The sequence below is a fragment of the Notamacropus eugenii genome, chromosome 5, assembly GCF_028372415.1.
Source record: "Notamacropus eugenii isolate mMacEug1 chromosome 5, mMacEug1.pri_v2, whole genome shotgun sequence".
NCBI lineage: Eukaryota > Metazoa > Chordata > Mammalia > Diprotodontia > Macropodidae > Notamacropus > Notamacropus eugenii.
Window position 1 is genome coordinate 173,354,521 of NC_092876.1, and position 21,986 is coordinate 173,376,506.

General features: G+C 44.0%; 2 protein-coding genes across 5 annotated transcripts in view; one reads left to right on the top strand and one right to left on the bottom strand.

The window, feature by feature from the left end:
• Positions 1–229: 229 nt before the first annotated feature.
• On the top strand, positions 230–13,631 carry VSIG10L2 (V-set and immunoglobulin domain containing 10 like 2). The gene is made up of 12 exons (XM_072615696.1): positions 230–302; positions 2,084–2,431; positions 2,755–3,030; positions 5,996–6,271; positions 7,126–7,374; positions 7,706–7,966; positions 8,855–9,145; positions 9,691–9,987; positions 12,676–12,798; positions 13,176–13,200; positions 13,307–13,362; positions 13,537–13,631. The coding sequence occupies exons 1-12, from the start codon at positions 230–232 to the stop codon at positions 13,629–13,631; spliced, it is 2,370 nt and encodes a 789-aa protein (XP_072471797.1).
• Positions 13,632–17,516: 3,885 nt separating this feature from the next.
• The window catches only part of CDON (cell adhesion associated, oncogene regulated), a 118,968-nt gene continuing 114,498 nt past the window's right edge, over positions 17,517–21,986 (bottom strand). For all 4 annotated transcript variants that reach the window (XR_011967527.1, XM_072611512.1, XM_072611514.1 and 1 more), the window contains one exon: positions 17,517–20,792. Coding sequence is in view for 3 of the 4 variants with exons in the window: in XM_072611512.1 (XP_072467613.1) it covers positions 20,629–20,792 (164 nt within the window). In the remaining variant the exon portion in view is untranslated. The remainder of the gene's footprint in view (positions 20,793–21,986) is intronic.

The following is a 21,986-nucleotide window of genomic DNA, read 5'->3' on the forward strand; positions in this document are numbered from 1 at the left end:
TGAATCATCTGTCATAAATAATTAACAAAGAGTCCAACCCAGAGAGTAACAGGAGAGCAGGAAAGTGAGGTGGGTATCCCATGAGGCTGGAGAAGGCAACCTGAGCCCAGCCCCCAAGTCTCCTGGGCTCTGGTGTTGGGGCTGGTCCCTAGAACAAGGAGCAAGAGAGCCCCAGGTGGGAAGTAGATCCTGAAGTTTTGTGTCTGGAGTTCTTGGGGGTGATGGAACCATGGCTGGTGGGCTGGCCAAGTACCTACATGTATCTCTCTGCTTCTTGCTGCAGCTCCTTTTTCGGAGCTCAGGTGAGTGATGATCAACCTCCCTTACCCACAAGACATAGGTTTGCCCCAAGCTCAAGTCTTATGCCATCTTTTGCTCACCAGTTACTGTCTACCTTCCCTTGATGCAAAATAATTACTGCCATTGGATAGAACTTGCCTTTCAGATTATATTTGTATCAAACAGATTTGGGGTGGCAGCACCTCAGCATTCAGTAGTCATCCTTTTTACTTTCCATTATTTCACTTGAGTCCATGAAACAGGTGGGACAGGAATTATCATTCCCATTTTATAGATGAGGAAACTAAGGCCTAAGGAGCTGAAATTATTTCCCCAAGGTCACACAGGCATTTAAGTGTCAGTCAGAAAACCCATATCTCCCAATTCCCAGTCCAATGTTCTTTCCATAAACTATGGATTCATCTTCACTCCTCTTGAGAAATGAGATATCAGGATTGGTCTTGTTTGCCTCGGTTTCCTCATCTGTAAAATTAGCTGGAGAAGGAAATGGAAAACCACTCCAGTATCTCTGCCAAAAAAAACCCAAATGGGATCATGAAGAGTTGGACACAACTGAAATAACTCCACAACATTTAGCTCCTTTTCCTTCCCTTTCATATCTCATTTTCTTCTTTCATTTCTCTACTCCCTGCTTCCGTTATTCCCTGCCACATGGTAATGATGTGTCCTGAACCTTCTCAGAGACTTCCCATTGATCATTATATCTAGTCACAAAAGATCTCATGGTCTGTAAGTGGAATCTGGATTACCTCTTATCAAGCATGTTGTACAAGGGATTTCTTTTTCAGGTAGAGGCTGGATGAGATGTCCTCTCAGATCCCTTCCAACTTTGAGATCCTGTTTTCTCCAGGCACTAAGCAGGCATGGGTACTAGGTAGACTCATTCTTATACAACTTTAAAGGACCCTCAGGAATCCTTTAGCTCATACCTGTGCCTCCAGCGGGAAATGAGGGAAGCTTTTTCAGCTGCCTCTATCTATGTGCAAATTTCTACAGAGCAGAAACCTTTTTTCAGCATCAGTCCCAGTCACTGTCTCAAAACTACCACTATCAGAAAGTTCTTGATATCTAACTTAAATATTTCTCTCTGCCACTTGAGTCTTTTTCCTCTGGTTCTGGTCTTAGAAGGTCTGAATAGTAGGAAGCTGGGTCTCAGTTTCCTCATCTGCAAGGTGAAGAGATCATTGGTCAAAATCAAGAGATCTTAAACTGGTGACCCAGAGAGCTAGAAGGGACCTTAGCAATCATCTAAACCAGGAGTTCTTAATCTTTTGTGTCATGTACCCCTTCTCAGAGTAATGTTTTTAAGTGCATAAAATAAAATACACAGGGTTACAAAGGAAACCAAACATTAGTGACAACAAAGATGTATTTTTTCTCATCTAAGTTCTCAAATCCCCTGAACTCTTATTTATGTGCCCCAGTTTAAGATCCCTTGATCTTGGCCAATAATCTCATCTTGCAGATGAGGAAGATGAGACCCAGTGGCTCAACTGAGCTAGTTATACAGCAAGCTAAAAGTAAAATGGGGAGATGAGTCCAGGTCTTCTGACTTATGACACAGTGCCCTTGGTTTTAAACCATATTGCCTCTTAGGAGTAGAGAGGAAGGACTTGCCAAGGATATTATAGAGGGGATACTTCAAGGAGTGTTGAACTAGGTAATTTCTGAGGTTTCTTTCCAGTTGAAAAGTATTTGCTGCTATGATCTTAACATTTGAGCCAGGATATGTTGCCAATCCAGTAGAGCTCAGGAGCTCTGATTTGTCCGTTTTCTCCTCCAGGACTGCCTCTCCCAACTTTAAGTGCCCTATCCGGGGAAGTGCCTATCAAAGGAGTACAAGGAGATTCCCTGGAGCTGGCCTGTGCCCCAGTTCCCACTCCTGTGGTGATCTTCTGGAGCTTTACCCCACCAGGTTCCCTGGCCCCCCAGCCTATAGCTGTCACCAATGGAGCTGAGGTCAAGGTGGAGCCAGGAGCTCTAGCCTTGGGGACTGTGAGCCTAAGGAACAGTAGTCTGGTGTTGGAAGGACTTCGGATAGCCGCCCAGGGGAGGTTCCTGTGCCAGGCCTTGTATTCAGCTGATGGTGAACTCCATATTGCCTATTCCTACATCATTTTGTCGGTTTTGGGTAAGTAGGGGCATGAGTCCAACAAAGAAGAAAGGAAGACTGTTCTAAGATTGCTGCTAATCTGCAATATTATCTTGCATGGGCTTGCATATCATTTGTATATATTTGCATATGGTTAATTTATTGGGCACCATCCTTCTATCTCCTCCCCACCAGTCACTAGAACAAGAAAAAAGTGAAACCTGGAAGTGTGAGGGCCAGATACAGAGGGGAGGAGGCTGTAACTCCAGGAAAGAAAAAGGCAGATGATATGGGACAAGAAGAGGGGGCTTAGCAAGAGGACTCCTGCATCTGTAATGAAAGAATCTCTTTCCTTCTACCAGTGCCTGTGTCTAAGCCCCAGGTGCGGCTGAGCAACCCATCCCCCGTGGAGGGAGAATCCTTGGTAGTGGCATGTGTGATCCGGGAGGGCACAGGTCCTGTGTCCTTTGCCTGGCAACATCAGGGGCCTCAGGGATCCCGAGGGGCTCTAACTGAGAGGACTGAGGAGTTGCTCCATTTGGAACCTGTGAACAGAACGCACACTGGCTGGTACATCTGTAGTGCTCAAAATGAGGTCAACAGGCTTAACAGTGAGAAAGTCTACCTAGATGTCATTTGTAAGTTGCCAGCTCCTGAGGGGTGCCCATAGGGGAGGACCTTGCTCTTCCCCCAAACACTACTCGAACCCAGACACTAGACCTGAGAACCTACCTCCCAGTGTCAGATCTCCCAGGTAGGAAACCCAAGGAACACTCAAAGGTAAAACCCCCAAGAAAGTCATTCATTCAACCAATCAACCAATACATTTATTAATCACATGCAAGGTTAGACATCAAGGAAGATACAATGATAACTAAGCCATAGCTTTTGCCCTTAAGGAGGTTGCAATTTAGTAGGAGGATAAAGTATGCACATGAATACTTTTAATACAAAATAGAGGATGATAAGTGTATAAGGGAGAGGTGAACATCTTTGGGTTGTGAGAGCCCAGAAGTGGGGATAAGGGAAAGCTTCATAAAGAAGGTAGAATTTTGAGCCAAGCTTTATCAGGCATTTCAAGGCAGAAGAAACAATAAAAACAAATGCAGAAAGGGAAGAAAACACACAGAAAATGGCTACCATTGGACAGAAACACAAATTAAGTGAAGATTAGTGTGAGGTAAACTTGCAAAGCAAGGTTGGCAGGGCCATCAGATCAGTAAACCAGGAAGATCCATCAGAATGGAAGGGTCTGCAGGTGAGGAGACCAGCTCACAGTTGCTTCAGAACATTCTCAGACTATGGCCCTGAACTGTTACCCCCATATGGTCTGATTAAATATGAACTCATTGGGCGAAGAAACTGTTTAATTTTTTCATTTTTTTTATCCCCAGTACTCAGCATAGTACTTGGCACATAAGTGGGGCCTTAATAAATGCCTATTGATGAGGTCCCATCCTCATTTTTTGCTTGCTTAGAAACACTTATTAACACTGGATGTTGAGTGGTCTTGAGGGTTAATTAGCCTGAGGTTTCAAGAGCCCACTAAACACTATGGATCAATAAATCAATAAACATTTATTAAGTCCCTACTATGTATTGAGCTGCTGTGCTTAGTGCTGGGGATATAAAAAGAAGCTAAAGGCCGTCTAGCTCAAGGAGCTCACAATCTAATATGGGAGACAACAAGTAAAGAAATAGATAAAAACACACCATATACAGGATATATAGGAAATAATTAACAAAGGGAGGGCACTAGAATTAAGAGGGTCTGGGAAAGGCTTCCTGTAAAATATGAGATTTTAGTTGGGACTTAAAGGAAGTCAGGGAAATGGGTAGATGGAATTAAGGGTGGGGAAGCACTCCAGGTATGGGACACAACCAGAGATAATGCCTGGAACCAGAGGTGGAGTATCTTTTTCCTGGAACACAGGAAGCAAGTGTCACTGGATCAAAGAGTACACAGAGGGGAGTGAAGGGTAAGATGGCTGGAAAGACAGGAGAAGGCAAGCTATTAAGGTCTTTGAATACCAAAAAGAGGATTTGTTTGTGAGGACAGAGGATCTAGAAGTAAGGAAAAGAGAACAGTGACCCAATGAGAAGTTAGAAGTTAGGAGATCCAAGTCCAAAGTCAGAGGGTGGGACTTTTCTGTGGAAACTAGTAAACAGTACAGCCCCAAGACCCAGAGATTTAGGAGAACCAAGCCTGGGGCACTTGTTTATGTGGATTAAGGTGTGGAGGGTGTTAGAAATAAGAAGAAAAGGAGCTTGTTTTCCCAGAGGCCAAGAGGGCTTCCAGAGCTCCAGCTTGGGTTGATCCTATAAATCATAGAACCAGATGGGGAAGCCCAAGAAGAAACAGGATTCAGGGACTGGATGGAGGGATCCAACATTGTACTCTGTCCTGTCCAAATCATAACAAGAGTACTGTATTTAGCTTAGCCCTGTATTTTAGAAAGGATATTGATAAGGTAGAGAAAATCCAGAGATGGGCAATCAGGATGATGAAGGACCCTCAAAACTGTATCATGTCCATGAGAATACTATGTCCTATCCATTAAAGAAATGGAGGATGTTTAGCCTGGAGAAGGGAATACCTTGGGGTTTCAGGTGAGGAGAAGGGAACATAGGACGGTAGCTATATTCAAGTTTTTGAAGAGTTGTTAATATGGTAGCAGGATTCAATTCCTTCTGGGTTGGACTCAGAGGGCAGAACAGTGAAAATTTCCAAAAGTTTCATAGAGGAAAATTTAAGTTTGTTGTAAGGAAAAAATCTCTTAACAATCAGAGCTTCGAAAAGTGGGCATAGGGTGATTCAGGAAGGAGTAGATTCCCCAGCCTCTACTCTTATATGACGTTATATGACTACCTGTTAGAGATAATGGCTCTGAAGTATCTTCTGTCCCTGAGATCTAGTCATAAAAGGTCTGTAAGAATATTCAATAGGTAATTCCATACCAGAACCAAGTTGAACTCTGATTACGCTGTGTATCTGTTATCAATTCTTCATGTGCAATTTACACCCTGGTCTCCTCTCACACTGGTAGTAAAAGGGATTTGTTGCACTCAGGTCTCATGGACCTGATCAATTGTGCCCAACTCTCTGTGATCCCATGGCCTGTAGTATGCCATTATTGTCCATGGGGTTTTCTCGGCAAAGATACTGGGATGGTTTGCTATTTCCTTCTCCAGTGGATTAAGACAAACAGAGGTTAAATGACTTGCCCAGGGTTACACAGCTAGTAAGTGTCTGAGCTAGATGTGAACTCAGGTTTTCCTGACTTCAGGATCAGCATTGTCCATTGAAGCACCTAGCTGCCTCCTTCATGGGTATACCTCAACTTAGAAGAGGAGAAAGATAGCAGTACAAGGTTATGTGTTCATCCCTCTGAAGGAATCTCCACAGGGTAGGGAAGATGGACAAGGCCATTTTTTCATCACACACACACACACACACACACACACACACACACACACACACACACACACACTCATTCCTTCCCACTTCTTTCTAACCTGCAATGACCTCCCTCTTTCCTTAGCCTAACTCTCCTATGCTGTTTCTTGAGAAAGGGGCCTGATCTGCTCTCCCTTGCCTCACAGATGGCCCAGATGAGCCGGCGATCACAGTGGAGCCTTTGGCGATTAGTGAGGACAGATACTGGGCAAGTGAACGGGACGAGGTGATCCTGACCTGCCTAGCCCCTTCCAATCCCCCCAGCCGCTATGTGTGGCTGCATGACCACACTCAGATCCATTCAGGGCCCACCTACATCATTGCTCGTGCCCGCCAGTCCCACGCTGGTCGCTACACTTGTCTGGCCCACAACAGTCACCTGGATACCCACACCCAGGCCACCATCCAGCTCACCATCTTCTGTGAGTGAACTCAGAACAGACCCAAGGACTCTTCTATTCAGTCCTCCAGGACCTGGCAGACATTCTGTAGCTCCCCCTCTTGCCTTTCCAGGATCTCACTTTATTCCCCACTGCCTCTGCTGAGGAGGTTTCTAGTTTCACTTCTTGGGCTCCTAAACCTACATACCTGTACTGTCCTGAGTTGGGTTGGGCCTCAGCAGCCTGGGAACAGGGCCAAATTAGGGCTATGTATGAGTGGGGCTGTGAATGGGGTGGTGAATATGTTCCTAAACTTAGAGACGGAGCCCAGACAAGGCGGAACTGAGGTTTGCAGAGCCAAACTGACTCCCAGGAAGGTATAAGGATGATGGGGTAGGCAAAGGGAGATGCTTTAAAGTTAGGGATGATGAAGAGGATGTAGAGAAATAAGGTTTGGTCACCCACCTAAAGAATAATTCTCTCCATGGTGCTGAAGGGGTTGGGGACTGAGGCAAAGAGGCACAGACGGACAATAATAAAAAAAACAAACACAAATAAAGGGGTCTTGGTCCCGAGACACAGTTGAGAAGAGGCAAGCGTTCGGGACAGGTTAGGTCAGGGTTTAGGGTTAAGTGGGAATCACCTGGACCTTCTCAAGCTCCTTGGGGACTCTGATTTCTGTCTTCTAACTCCTCCCTCCCCCTTTTATGAGAAGTCACCTCTGTGTCCTCTATCCCTTGGTGGGAATCTAGGGTGGGGGAAGGGTGACAGATACATATATATATACCCTTCCCCTCCCCCTAACTTCATTTCAGGCTCTGGATAACACTAGGTGGGGTGTTACCTTTGCTCTCCCCTCTCCCTCCTTTCCCCTATGCCCCACCTACCTTACCTAGATCCACCTCAGGGACGGCCCACCTGTGCTGTGTTCCCTGACACTGGGGCTGTGGTCCTAAACTGCTCCTGGCCTGGGGGACTCCCAGCAGCCCGGTTGCAGTGGGAGGGCCCTGAAGGTACCAGCCCCTCTGCCCCTACCAACCTCACATGGATCCATCTGTCAACCCATCTGCCCAATGGAAGCATCTTCACCTGCATCACCCAGCATCCTGCTCTGGCTCGACCTGTCTTCTGTAGGATTACCCTTTGTGAGTGTGAAAAGATTGGGTAGTGCTTAGGGCTAGAGAATATATAGTACAAGGGAGGGGGAGGGGGGAAAGATATAAGAGTTAAAGTGCTTAGAGCTCCAAATTGGAGATGGGGGTGGGGAAGGCAGAAGACAGGGAAGCCTGGGCTTGGGAAGTGAGAATATGATGGATCCCAGTACAGGTCCAAAGGGTAAGGAAATCCTGAACTCTACGATATTCCTTTAGACAATGGGGAAATGTTACTCTGGAGTAGGAAGGGAGGGCAGCCTCAGGCCTGCTTCCTTGGCATCCTCCCCATCCATACACTGTGAGTCATCATTTCTTCTTCCAGGGGAGCCCAGCAGTACCCCAACCTGTACCACTAAGGTCATTGCAGAAGATCAATTTGTTATGCTGAACTGTGAGTGGCCTGGGGGGCAGCCTCCAGGCTCACTCACGTGGTACAATGAGAAGCAGCAGCTACTGGGGAGCAGTCGATCTTCGCCTGCCATCCAACTCCTGAAGGCCCATGAAGGACTGGCTGGCAAGGAGTTCACCTGTAGGGGAACCCACCCGCTCCAGAGTCCTGACCCAGAGTGCAGACTCCAGCTAGGTGTGCAGCTGCTGTGGAGAGTGGGTGCTGGGACTATAGGGGGAGAGGGGAGGAAGGGATTTGTCACATTAACAGGGTAATGGCAACAAGGGCCCTCCTAGATTAAGTCACCTGAGGACAGGAAGAAGGAACAGGCATGGGGAAATAAGAGTGTGGTGGTGTAATTGCTCTCTTCAAGTACTGGAAGGTGAAAGAGGGTTTAGATTTGTTATGTTTGACCCCAAAGGGAAGAACTAGGAGCAACAGGTAGAATTTTCAGAGGAGCAAATTTAGGCTTTGGTGTCAGGAAAATTTCCTATTCGTTGGAGATACTAAAAAAATGAAATGGATTCCCCTCTTTGGAAGCGTTCAGGTTGTGGCTGGACAATTATTTGGGGGGGATTTTGTAGCAAGGAGTCTTGTTCAGGTATGAGTTAAGACAAGATGGCCTCTGAAGGATCTGTTAATTCTGAGATTCTGAAGTAAGCTCCTAACTGGTCAGGAATATTCCTTATATCTATCTTATGTGAGCCTTGAAAGGTCTTACACATAGTCATTGTACACTGTGGACAGTTAAGTAGAAGAAATGAAAGGACGACTGAATGACAAGGTAGCAGCATGGAGATATTATCTCCATTTTACAGATGAGGAAAGTGAAGTACTGAGAAGTTGTGATTAGTTCATGGTTACACAGGTTAGTAATTGCCTGAGGTGGGATCTGAATCCAGATCTCCGGACTCTTGATTTCCATCTTTGAAAGCACTATGCAAATGTGAGTTGTCATCATCATCATCATCATCATCATCTCTTTTCCTTCTCCTTTTTTTCTTCCTTTTCCTTCCTCTTTCTTCTTTCTTTAAAAGGCAGTGTAAGGTCACTACATCAATTCTTCCTTCTGTATCTTTGCAGAAGCCCCCCGGCTGGTAGTTGACCAACCTCATGTTTCTGTGCTGGAGGGAAGGGAAGCCTGGCTGGGTTGTCTGCTGCAGGGGGGCAGTCCACCTCCTCAGCTCTTCTGGCTGGGTCCCCAGCAGCGTCCTCTGGAGACAAACACCCCCCACTACACGCTACAGCAGAGTGGCTCCCGACTAAGTCTCACCCTTCATGACGCTGACCCTGTCCATCACAGTGGCATTTACCACTGCTTTGCTTGGAATGCCCTGGGCAATGCCAGTCACAGCATCTTCCTGGAGATTCAGAGTGAGTGACGGGCAGCGTGTGCTGGGAGGGTTAGATCCAGTCATGGAGAGACTTCTCTCTTGTAATCTCCTGGAAAGCAAAGATTGTTACTTTGCCTTTATTCTAGCATCCAGCACAATGATAGGCATATAGGTACTTAGTAAATGTTTCTTGAATTAAAGGGAATGGAATGGAATTAGGGTTCCGCACATCCCAGGAAAGAGAATAGTCTGTGCCTAGATATAACAGAATGACAGAGCAAGAAGCTACCATAGAGATTATCTTGTCTGATCTACCCATTTTACAGATGAGTACATTTGCCCACAAAGGGAAAATGCTGCAATTAACGCAGCTAGTTAGACAGAGCTGCGATCAAAACCCATGTTTCCCAATTCATGGCATAGTGAGCCCAGCTCCATATGCCTTATACAGTACATGTATGTGTATGTGTGTGTGTGTATGTGTGCTGGTGTAGATGTGGGGTAAAAAGGCAGGTGAACATGGGTCATGTGTATGTCCCTAAGGCTCCCTCCTAACCTTTCTTCTCTCTCTGCTGCTTCTCTTAGGGTACCCTGCCCCACCCAATGTCACTATCAGCAGTCTGACTTATGGGAGACAGCGAAGTGAGGTGAGATTGCAGTGGGCCACGCAGGGTCCCGGGAACCTAACAGGCTTTATGGTCCAGCGGAGGGCAAGCCCCCCAGGCACAGGGGCTGGAGTCTGGGAGAGAGCAGCCGAAGACATCGAGCCAGAGAGCCGCGGGAGGCGGTTAGGTGGCCTGGATCCTGGGGTCCTTTATTCTTTCCGCGTCTTGGCACTGAATCACCGCACAGCTGGGCACCCTTCTGAGGTGAAGACACCAGGTGCTGGGCCTCCTCTTCTTCTCACCACGGCACCCCCAAAACCTTGGCCAAGTTCTTCATGGGAAACTTCCCACCACTGAAGCTTTTGCTGAAATTGGGGCAGCTAGATGGAGCAGTGAATGGAGGAGTGAGGTTCAAGTCAGGAAGTCTTGAGTTCAAATCCAGTCTCAGACACTTAACTAGCTCTGTGACCCTCGGGAAATCACTTCATCTCTTTCTGCCTCAGCTTCCTCATTTGCAAAGTGAGGGTGATAACAGCACCTGCTTCCCAGGGTGGTTGTGAGAATCCAGTGAAGTAATTAATGTAAAAGTGTTTTGCACAGTACCGGCACATGGTATTTGCTATGAGCTATTATTATTTCACAGTTCCAGCTTCATTTTTTTTCCTGCCTATTTCCCCCAGCCTTAGGCATTGTCTCTCAGTGCAGTATTTTTTTCTCCTTTCCATGTTAGGAGGCACCAAAGGCTCCAGCATTCCTGAGGTCAAGTTCAATTAGATGTGAAGGGGCTGGAAGTGGATAGTATTTGACTTGGTTAGGAAGATCTGAGTTCAAATTCCATCTGAGCTTTAGTTGCCTCATCTGTGGGGTGGGTTTGTTTGTTTTGTTTGGGTCTACAATTTCAATCATGCAGGAAGCTCCTTCACATACAAACTTGCTTCACTGATGTAAATCAGCAACTGGTTTTTGAATTTATATCCTCAGAATGCAGGGCAAAGAGAGATTATAGGGATTGCCCATTATGGGTAGAGTCCCCCACGTTGCTAGCCTGTATAAGATGCAGGATTTGAACCCAGGTTTTCCTGACTTCAACATCCCTCTCCTCCCACCCTCCAATACCTCATTCACTACCATTGCTTCTCATCTAATAAGTGAAAATACTTCTGCTATACCTCCCTCATAGTATTGTTGTGAGATTCAAATGAGATTATCTAAAGCAATTTGTAAGCCACAAAGAGCTACATAAATATTAGTGTAGTCCCATCCCTGTCAACGGTCCTCCCAGCTTGCACTATAGGTTGGATCCCCAAATTAAGTACCCCAGGTTCACAGTTCAACTACAGTTCATAAGACTCCATCAATAAATTTATATTTCAAGAGTCAGGTCAGAGGACACAATTAACCTAACGCAAGGGTATAGCCACAAAACCTGGCGGCACACTCTTACATATAGGGTGAGTTGGAAGAGTGGACGGCCATAGAATTTGTAAGTGGAGAAATAGAGGCATATGGAACACATACGGCCAAGACAATTCATACCTTGGCTACCACTGTCTTCATGTGATATCTTCACACTGCTCCTTGTGGAGTGAGCATCTCTGATAGGCAAGCTGCTCGACACAGCGCAGGTACATGGCCCTAGTGATCTTTACTATCTCCAGCTACAGGTAGCTGAAATTCTGGTCTGGGGAACTGCTATATAGACTTTCAGAAAGATCCATAACCTATACTGTAGGACCAGCAGATGGTTGCAGCCTCCACTATCTTCAGCTTTGGGCACAGCTGAAATTTTGGCCTAGGGTCTGCTACACCTCTTGGAGAAGAGATGGCACTCATACAATAGGATCAACAGGCTCCTCAGTTGTGAGGCCTATCATTGCCAAGACAGGACTGCCAGATTCTTGACTTCTCCAGTCTGTAGCTATACCATATTTCCTTGAAAACTGCTTCTGCAGCAAGATGCTATTGCTAACTAGGGTGGGGAGGGAGAAGAGGCAAACCCCCTCTCTGCCTGCTGCCTTCTCAAGAGGCACAAGGAAAAGATGAAGAGGGAATTCAACAGTTGGGTCTTTCCTCCAGAGTTGTCAAGGTCTTCTCTACCAAAGTTGGTTGCTATTTTTAAACCCAGTCTCTCCCATCTGCCCATTTGCATGATTTGGTAGAGAAAAGGCGGGGCAAGTCCATTGCCAATTATAAGTGTACAGGTTTAATGTTCTTAAAAGGTACAAATGTGCCACTCCAAAGCCTAAACCCACCTTAAGGTGGGCTACTCAAAGTCTCACACTCTTACCTCCCTCTTTGATCAAGTGGTTTGAGGTTCTAGGCTCATTTCCCTTTGTTGCTCCCATAACACACATAATACACTCACTTCTGATATGACAGGACCATGAGAATTCTAAACTCTCTGATTTGGCAGACTTGAACCTCAACCTGGAAATCCCAAGGAAACTCCAAGTCAGGTTATAGACTTTCATATGGGAGAGTAGAAGGGAGATGGCAAGAATCAAAAGAGCTCTATAGCCAACAAAACAGCCTTAGCTTTTGCTAGAGAAGAACTTGATCTCTTTAGCCACTGTCAAGGAAGGAGGGTAGCATTAGGCAATGTTGAGAATATTAGACATGAAATCAAAAGACCTGGGTTTGAGTTTTGACTCTGCAACTTAATAGCTAAGGACTTTGAGGAACTTGCCTCCCTGTGCCTTTGTTTCCTCATCTGTCAAATGGGGACAATATACTTCCTTGTACTATTTACTTCATAGGATTGTGAGAAGCGAACTACTGAATAAATGCGAATTAAGAGTTGTCTCCAAACTCCAAGGGTGGGCAAGGAGGTAACTGGGAATGGGGTACCCTTTGGACAACCCTAGAGTTTGACAACCTCGTCTGCTAACTAGAAGGGAGCTTCCACTACCTAACCTAAATAGGAACCCCATGCTCATCTAATAAATCCTGCTCTCTCTTCTTCCAGTGGATCCTCCCTTCAATGCCTACCCTGCTGTGCTAGGTGCAGCATGCACTGGAATGGTAGTGGCTACAGTAGCCTCCCTGCTGGTATTTCAGTATGCTGCTCGGCACCCAGAGACCTTCCCTCGTGAGTGGGAGTTTGGTAGATGGTACCTATTCTTGGCAACTCAAGTTAAAATTAGGCAAGGGATGCAGGCACTTCTTTAACCTTAATCCTCTGCTCAACTGTGGTCTCTACTAGAGGTCCCTTTCCATAGGATACAAATGGGATAACCCTCTGGGGCTTTAGTCTTGCAGATCCAGGCCAGTTCCTCTCTGTTCTGAGTTTCAGCCTTGAAGAGGATGGGAAAATTAAAATTGTGCTTCTGCATATGGGCCTTCAATGCCCCTTCCTCTCTAGACAATGTTGCACCCCCTCCTCCCACTTCATTCTAGCATTGCCGAATTAGGGCAGAAGGTGCTGTAGCTAGATGACTTTACTGATGATTGCTTTTCCTTTTACAGGACTGGGACAGCTGCTGTTCTTCACGTGAGTGTGGATCTTCGTCAGGTGGTGGGTGGGAAGAAATGGACTCTCTTCCAAATGGAAGACCCCAAGAGTAGCTGTTACTGGTGTTCTCCTTTTCCCCTTTCAGTGCCAGGGGGAATCATCAGGACAGGAGAATCATGATGGATGCACAGATGCAAGCAGGTGAGTATAAATCACCAAGGTTTCCACCCTCAGCAGGGGAGGGACTGACTACTTCTAGGAGTTCCATATCTTTGTATACACTGTAATCTTGGATATATGAGCAAAGAACCTGATTAGCAGCTTGTCCTCCAAGGTTCCTGGCTCTTTCAAGTCCTTCATGTTTTCTCTCTGTAGGTGAAACTCCAATTTCAACCATAACCCCAGCTTCAACCCTGGAACCTAATGACACTCCTGTGAATGTGACCATTACTGTGACTGCAACACCATGAAGTCTTGGGAAAGAAAGACTGTGCAAACACAATCAGAGAACGGGTAAGGGTGGAAGATTCGGGGGATTAAGGATGAATGATCCCATTTTTACTCCAGCTGATCTCACAAATTCAAAGGAATAATAGGGAAAAATAAAACCCCAGACCATGATTTCCTAACTTTCACTGGTAAGGCAAACTTCAAATGTACCACCTACCATTTTTATAATTGAATTTCAAGTTCAATTCTCTCACTAGTCCAAAAGAGCCATCCCACCCAAGGTGGCAGCTGCTTGGAGAACAGAGTTTGAAAGTCCTATGGGAAGGAACATAAGCTAGCAAACATTCACCAGATGAAGGTAAATACCCAGGAAACCAGGAAGAGATTCTCTTCCTACATCTATATGCAAATTAAAGAGGAGGAAGTACTTATCAAGAAGGAACCCGAATTTTGTGGACTGAACAACTCTTTAATAAACTGCACATAATGCTGTCATTAACAGAAGGCTATTCATTATAATCCTTGCATTATCTCACAGGGTTATCTGGAGGAAAGTCCTCTACAAACCTCAAAGTGCTCTTGAAAGGTAAAGCTGTTAAAACTTTTTCTACATTGATATAAAGCAGGTTGACAGCAACCAGCAAAAACGGCACTGAGGCAATCTTTTTATTCTTCCTGATTGACTCACTTTCCCACTCACTGAAGACTTTTAAAAAACTTTTCATCCCTCTTTAACCTCTCCCCCCATAAGACTTCCTCCTTGCACCCTCTTAGCTGAGAAACTTGCCTCATATTGCACTGAAAAAATTGAGGCCATTTGCCAAGAGCTCCTTCTTGTACACACAACTCACATCTCCCAGGTGTCTTCTGCAACTATTTCCACCTTCACCCATCTCACATGAAGCTGCTTTTCTTGACAAGGGTTAAACCCTTTACATGTAAAAGCAATCCTCTTTTATTTTTTTTGCCAGCTAGTTGCTCCTTCAATCTCTCCTTGTCTACTGGCCATTTCACTTCTACCTACAAACTTGTTTGGGGCCCATATGTCTGCCCCATCCTCAAAAATGCCTCACTTCATCCATTCAGTATCTCTCCTCCCTTCTGTGGCCAAATTCCTTGAGGCCACCTACAATAGATGCCTTCACTTCCTTTCTCCTCCCTCTTTTCTAAACTCCGTACAGACTGGTTTCCAGCCTCATTCATCAGCTGAAACTGCTCTCTCCAAAATTAATGATGATGTAATTGCCAGATCAAATGGCTTCTTCTCAATCCTCACCCTTCTTGAGCTTTCTGAAGCCTTGACAGTGTCAGTCATCCTCTTGTGCATACTTTCTTTCTAGGTTTTCATGACACCACTGGTTCTCCTTGTTATCTTTCTGCTTCTTAGTGTCTTTTGCTGAAGGAATTTCATCTAGGTCACTCTTACTAGCCAGCGGCATTCCCCAAAGCTTCATCCTGGGCTCTCTTCTCTTCTTCCTCAACACTATTTCATTTGGTGATCTCATTAGCTCCCATGAAATCACTTACCATCTCTGTGCTGATGATTCTCAAGTCTCCTTAACCAGCACCAACATCTTTGACCTCTAGTCTCGCATATCCAACTATATACATTGTGAACTGATATCCTCTAGATATTAAACTCAGCATGTCCAAAACTGAATTCGTTATCTTACCCCCAGCTTCCTAAACTCTTTCTTCTTCTTAACTTTTCTATTAGTGTTGAGAATACTACTGTCTTCCATCCTGGACTCCTCACTCTCATATCCAATTTGTTGCCAAGGCCTGTCGATTTTACTTTCATAACTTCTCTCATATTACTCCCCCTCCTGTCTTCTGACACCGCCATCACCCCACCAATAGCTTGCTGGTTGGTCTCTCTGTTACAAGTCTTTCCCCCTTCCAGTTCATTCTCTACTTAGCTGATCTTCCTAACATGCAAGTTTAACCCTGTACCCCTCCTACTCAATAAATTTCAGTTGCTTTCACCTCTAGGATCAAATACAAAATCTTCTGGCAATCAAAGACTTTCATGACCTACTTTTCCAGTCTTCTCACACCTTACTCCTTTATCTTGCTTCTACCTCCTGCCACTGCTACCCAGTGATATCTGTAGCTGGTATCCCTGTTGCTCCCTGTATATGACATGCCTCAATTCTAGGCATTTTTCCCTGGCTGTCCTCCTAATTTGAGTCCTCTCCCTCCCTCCTGGCTTCCCAGGTTTCCTTTTAAGTCCCAGCTAAAATTCTACCTTCTACAAGAAGCCTTTCTTGATCTTCTTCATTCTAATGCCTCTATTGATTTTCCCCAATTTATCTTGTATATATCTTGTGTGTTCATAGTGGTTTGCATGTCTTCTCCCCCATTACACTGAGAATTCTTGAGAGCAAGGACCATCATGCATTTTGTTTTGATAATCCCAGCACTTAGGACAGTGCCTGATAAATGTTTATTGACTGACCAAGGATCTCCAGGAAACTAAACTTAGTGTCCAGTCCATTTATTCTGGATGGACGACTGAAACCTCTATTCCCTTGGTGCTGCTGCAAAAGAGGCTATACTTTTAGAAGGGGCCTGGAAAAAATCCTTCTAACTCTAAAGAAATTAAAATCCTTATCATAAGCCCTTGGCTCCTACTGGGAATTTGAAGTTTGAAATGGCAACATGGAGTCATCTCCAACATCACTAACCAATTATGCAACATTGCTACCCTCTGTCCCTATAGCCCCAGCCTCCAGGCTGGGGGTGGGGGGAAATCGGCTGACAGGCATGCTGGCTGCTCCAAAGTTACACCTCTGCCAGCATGCCTAACTGCCTCCAAGAGCGTGTCTCTGAAATCTGGGTGAGACACAAATGGAGGCTTGTTTAACTGGCCTGAGAAGACAGGCCTCAGAGCAGCTCAGCAGGAGACCTGGATGAGAAGAGACAGCAGAATAGCCAACAGGACATTTTGCCAAAAACAAGGTGTCTGGAGATTGAAAGGCAGCTCATGGAAAACTGGCAGGAAACTTGAGATGTTGTTAAGGCTCGTGATAGATTTAGGCTATATTAGAAAAAATGTTTCCAACCCCCACAACCCCCCTCTCCCACCCCACTCCTTAAAGCTATCAGCTTTGGGACAAAATTTGGGGCAGGGAGCCAAAGAGAGGCATCATGGTGTAGTAGAAAGAACTGAGTTCAAAACCTGATTTGGGGGCAAAATGCTACCCTGTTTCCTCATCTGTAAAATGAGAGGGCTGGACTATAAATGATCTCCAAGTTTCCTTCTAGTCTCAAATCTGTGATCCCAGGGTTGACCATACAAGTTAATATGAAGTATTGAGGGAAAAAAGGTACTAGTGGAAAGTACTCCACAATACCCTCCCCCACCCCAAAACCAAACAAAACTGTGTTTCCTGGGTGGAGAGGCAGACCCTTTTGGCCTTTGTTTTTACCACAATGGTTCGGTTTTTTTTAAGAGTCTATACAGAGGATGGCCTCAGAAAAAATGATGGAAAAGGTGACATTTGTATTTGCCGTGCCTCAGATCTCTCTACTTCATCGCTCACTTCCTTCAGCCCTCATGTTCTGGTGGCTATGTGACTTCATCTGCCCCACCTCAGACACGCAGGCATTTGGCTCAAGACACTTCCCACATGCAGCTTGTTCTCAGCTTTTCAATCAGAGAAGATAAACGTACTGGGCTAATGGGTTGCCTTTGCTCAGGGATTAAATTTCTATTCTTTCATGGGTTTTCTGAATGGAGACTACTTTAACCCCAAAAAATAATTCTAATGGTGGGAATTCCATGAAACAATTTGAAACCAATAAAGAAGTTAGTCTGGGGATAGGAGAGACCATCCGTCTCAAACACAACACAGAGGTAGCACGAGCTGCAGCTGGCTTGACTCTGGGGCTCAGGGCGTGTATCAAAGCAGCAATCTCTTTAATGTAAATCATAACAACAAACAAACAACAACAACAAAATTACCATAATCCACCTGCCAAAACTACATCTTTTAAAATATGTACAATTTCAAAAACAATATTACAACTTTTAGTTTTTTAGGAAAATATAACATACTTTTCTATATGATACAAAACATGCACCTCAAAGTCATTGCTTTCAAAGACAGCAACACAGGTGAAACTCAAATATAAAATTTCTCTTCTAGGCAGTACTGTAGCTTGAGTGGATTTGTGACAAGGGATCAACCAGGATTCCATGCATGCATAGGTCCTTACAGTCTTAATACTATCAAGAATGTAACTCATGTTGGAAGGCTTTCTAAAAAGACCACGATGAAAGTCATTATTTGCTATTTAACCTGCCTCCTGCACAGTACTTACTACCAGACTCAGTATACAAGTCCTATTCAGACAATCTGCATTATATTCACCAGGAAATGATGCATGTGATACTATGAGTGTTTGAGTGGAAGGAATAATGGAGGGGACTATGGAGTTAAATATTCAAATATAAAGTCACAACAAACAGGAAAAGGACTCTGGGAATAGATGACACAATATTTTCAAGATCTAACAGTACGTACAAAAAAGTATACAAGGGAGAATCTAATTTTCAGTAATGTGCAAGGAATGAGCAGCAAATAACTAAGCAATAACTAAGCTCTACCAACAGAGGATATGGGGCAGTGCTTTTGTTGATAAAATCAAGGCCTCAGATGGAGACAAAGAAATCAAAGATGGCAGCAAACAATCCAACCAGACCTTTTCCAAATTCTGGCCAGTGATGCCAGAGAAAAGGACCTCTGTACTGTATCAGCTTTTTTCCTGGTGAAATGGTACTAAGGTAGAAGTGAATATAATAGATTGCTCCCAGTAATTTTGGGAGCTGTGCAGGATTTACAGACTCACGATGGTCCACTGGTTGGTTAGAACTCACAACTCCTAAACATAAAGGCAATTATATATATATATATATATATATATAAAATATATATCTTTTATAAATAAAATACAATAAAAGGACAACACTTAAAACAGTGTTACTAATAACATAAATAAAGCAGTCCATGATGAGATTGTGCTAACAAGGTAGGGTCAAGCACTCTCTTCCTTGTGGGCAAATCCCATCTCCAAACTTAACTCTTTTAAAGCAGTTTATGACCCAAGGCTCATGCTAACCCACTTTTAGTTTTCTGAATCAAACTGACCCCAGTGGCTGCAAAAAGCATTAACTCCACCGCTCTCTAACAATTCTCTAATATTCTATTCTGACGAGATCACACCAGCTTAATTTGAAAACACAGGGCTTGTTTTCATACTCCAGGTTATCCCCAGCTAGGCACAATAAGTCAGGGGAGTGCCCATCCCCCTGCCAAAGCTAAATAATCTGAGGACCATGAAGAATAAATCCAGTATACTGCAAACATGGACATCTAGAATGTAGAACCTGTTTGTCCAGCAATATCCCCAGGTGGCCTACTATGAAACTGCAATAACTATTTTCTAATGGAATAAATTCTTGCATAGTGAACAAGGTCAAACAAAATATTTTCACTGGAGCTTCTACATTTATAGAAAAATCTATACATTTGTATAGACAGACATTTAACACATTACTGTGTGTATATACGTATACATACATATGTACGTATGTATGTTGTCATTTCAGGGGAACTAGAGTCTTTCCCCTCCCTTGTGGCATAAAACTTTGCACAACTTAATTCAATTTAGCAGACATTTACTGAGGATCTCTGCTGAACAGAGAATACCTTCTGCTTCCCATTCCACCCCTCCCCCACTCCCCAAGGGATATGCAATTTAAACTAGCAACAATATTCCACGAGAATTTGACTCAAGCTTGCTATTAAACACGCTTAACACTGATTTTTCTCCTCTTTAAACAAGGGAAGGGGGGAAAAAATGTCTCAAAGGCAATTGTACATGTCCTCCTTACCCAGAAGCAACAGTAACTGAGATTTACAGGCCTTGCCGGTTAAAGCTCTAGATGTTTGTTTATTACTATGATGATAGCTTTAAAAGAATGTGCAGGAAGCACCAAACCACCTCTGCCCTTCTTCTCCTACCCCAACCTCACCAATAAGGTTGGTTCCTGAAGCCTGACTGTTTTCCTTAAACACCCATATCTTCTAGGCAATTGGCCATGCTAGAAGTTGGAAAGTGCCCTCTTTTAGATAATGTGGTACACCTTGCCTACAATCCCTGTAACAGGCTAAAGGATATTCCATAGAAAGGGGTTAAATTTCTCCCTCTTCTTCTTTAAATGTACGGTCTTTTCTCAAATTTACTTTGTAAAGTTTGGTTTTCTTCCTACCCTTTCAAAATGGTGACCATTTTTTGGGGAAAAATCTTGCATCTTACTGTCTATTAAATTATATTAAGAAGGTTATTGTACCTCCTGGTCTGTGTCTGGATGCTAATACTGTTACTCTACGTAACAGGTCAACCTGGAAAGTGCATCCAGAGTTGTGTTCAACTACAGAGATAGGGCAAGTTAACTTATTATTCCAATGGCTGAGTAGCACTCTCACAACTCAGGTAAGCCAGATCTGCCAGGACAAAGGGTCCCCTTATAAAACAAACCGTGACTGACTTTAGAATGTCCCCAGATCTTGCTGCAAAAATACCACATCCACTAGACATCTCTCCATTTGACAACAATGTGACTGGCAGCAAACTTCAAAATGCCTGTGCAAATACCCTTACACTCTAACTGCCAAAAGTCAAGATTCTCTGCAGATGGACTCCTCCCATAATTAAGGTTACTGGAAAATATGGGATAATTCCATTAGCTTTTAGATTCTTTTAAAACTATACAGAACAACACTGCTTTGCACTGTAAAGGAGAAGGGGATGAGGAAGGGAATTTTTCAAGGCATAAATAATGTAAAAAGGGAAACATTTTAAGATACATTCAAATGACATTACTACTCCAAGAAAATAAATAATAACTTTGTCTCTGTTTTGAATTAATGTCTTTCCTGTAGTCCCTTCCCATGCCCATGCTGTGCAGTTACTGGCTTGAAGAGTGGGAACAAAGTCACTTGCACATGTTCAGGTTTCCTGGGATTGCCGGAGGTCCCTTGCAGTGTTGTCTACTGTAATGTCACCTGAAGACCAGGCTGTCTTTTCACTACAGTCCCTTGAAAGAGATGGCAAAATAAGGGAGCTCCAACTCAAAATATGATTCTCTGTTTCAGACTGTAGACAGCTGTCTCCTGAAAGGCAAAGGAGTTATAGAAGTATGAAATGACAAAGGCAAATTCTTCAAGGCACCCTCAATAACTCAATTTAAGAGTAACAAATGAAGGGATATGTGACATAAACTATTGGCTTCAAGCATGGCCATTTAAAATGTTTAATCCCAATCCCTCCCATCTTCTATAGTTGATCAACCCTAGTATCAAACCTATTTTCTCTCTCTAATCTTCACTTTTTCCATATCTATTAGTTCCTTAAAACCCCCTAGTAGATTGCACCATCTCTGTAATTCTCCTCTTCTTCAATAAACTCCTTGAAAAATCTGTCAACACTAACGGCCTCTACTTATTTTTCATTCTTCTAAACTCTTCTCTAATCTAGCTTCTGACCTCATCATTCAACTGAAACTGCTCTCTTCAAAGTTACTGATGATCTCTTAATTGCCAAATTTAATGGTCTTCTCTTTATTCCCACTACAGCACTTACTGTGGTTGATCAGCTTTTCCTTATGGATACTCTCTCCTTTCTGGGTTTTCAAGATCCTCCTTTCTCTTAGTTTATATTGCCTAGCCGTCTGAACACTCCTTCTCAGTCTTCTTTGTTAAATCTTGATCCATATCATGTCCATTAATTGTGGGTGATGGTCCAAGGATCTATGCTCTACTTTCTCTCACTCGATAATTCCATCAGTTTCCACAGGTTTAACTACCATCTCTATTTGGATGATTACCAGATCTATAGATTTAGCCTTGGTCTCTCCTCCAGCCTCCAGGCCCTCACCACCACTACTTATTGGACAATCTGAACTGTAATGTTCCAAAGGCATCATAAATTCATTATGTCCCAAACCAAACTCATTATTTTCCCCAAACCTTTCCAGTTCACTCATTTTGAACTCTCTTATTACTGTTTAGATTACCACCCTCCTCCCAGCCACCTAGGTTTGCAACCTCAGTGCTATCCTTGACTCCTCTCTCACAATCAACCCCGACATATACATATATATCACTGCCAAATCCTGCTATTTCTTGATTTCACAAAATCTTTTGTATTATGTCCCTTTCTTGCTATTCACACAACCACCTCCTAAAGTGAGCCCCTCATGACCTCTTGAAATAACCTTAAAATTAGTCTCAAAGTCTCAACTCTCTTCCTCCTCTAATCCATCCTCCACACAGTTGCCAATGATTTCCTAAAGTGCAAATCTGACC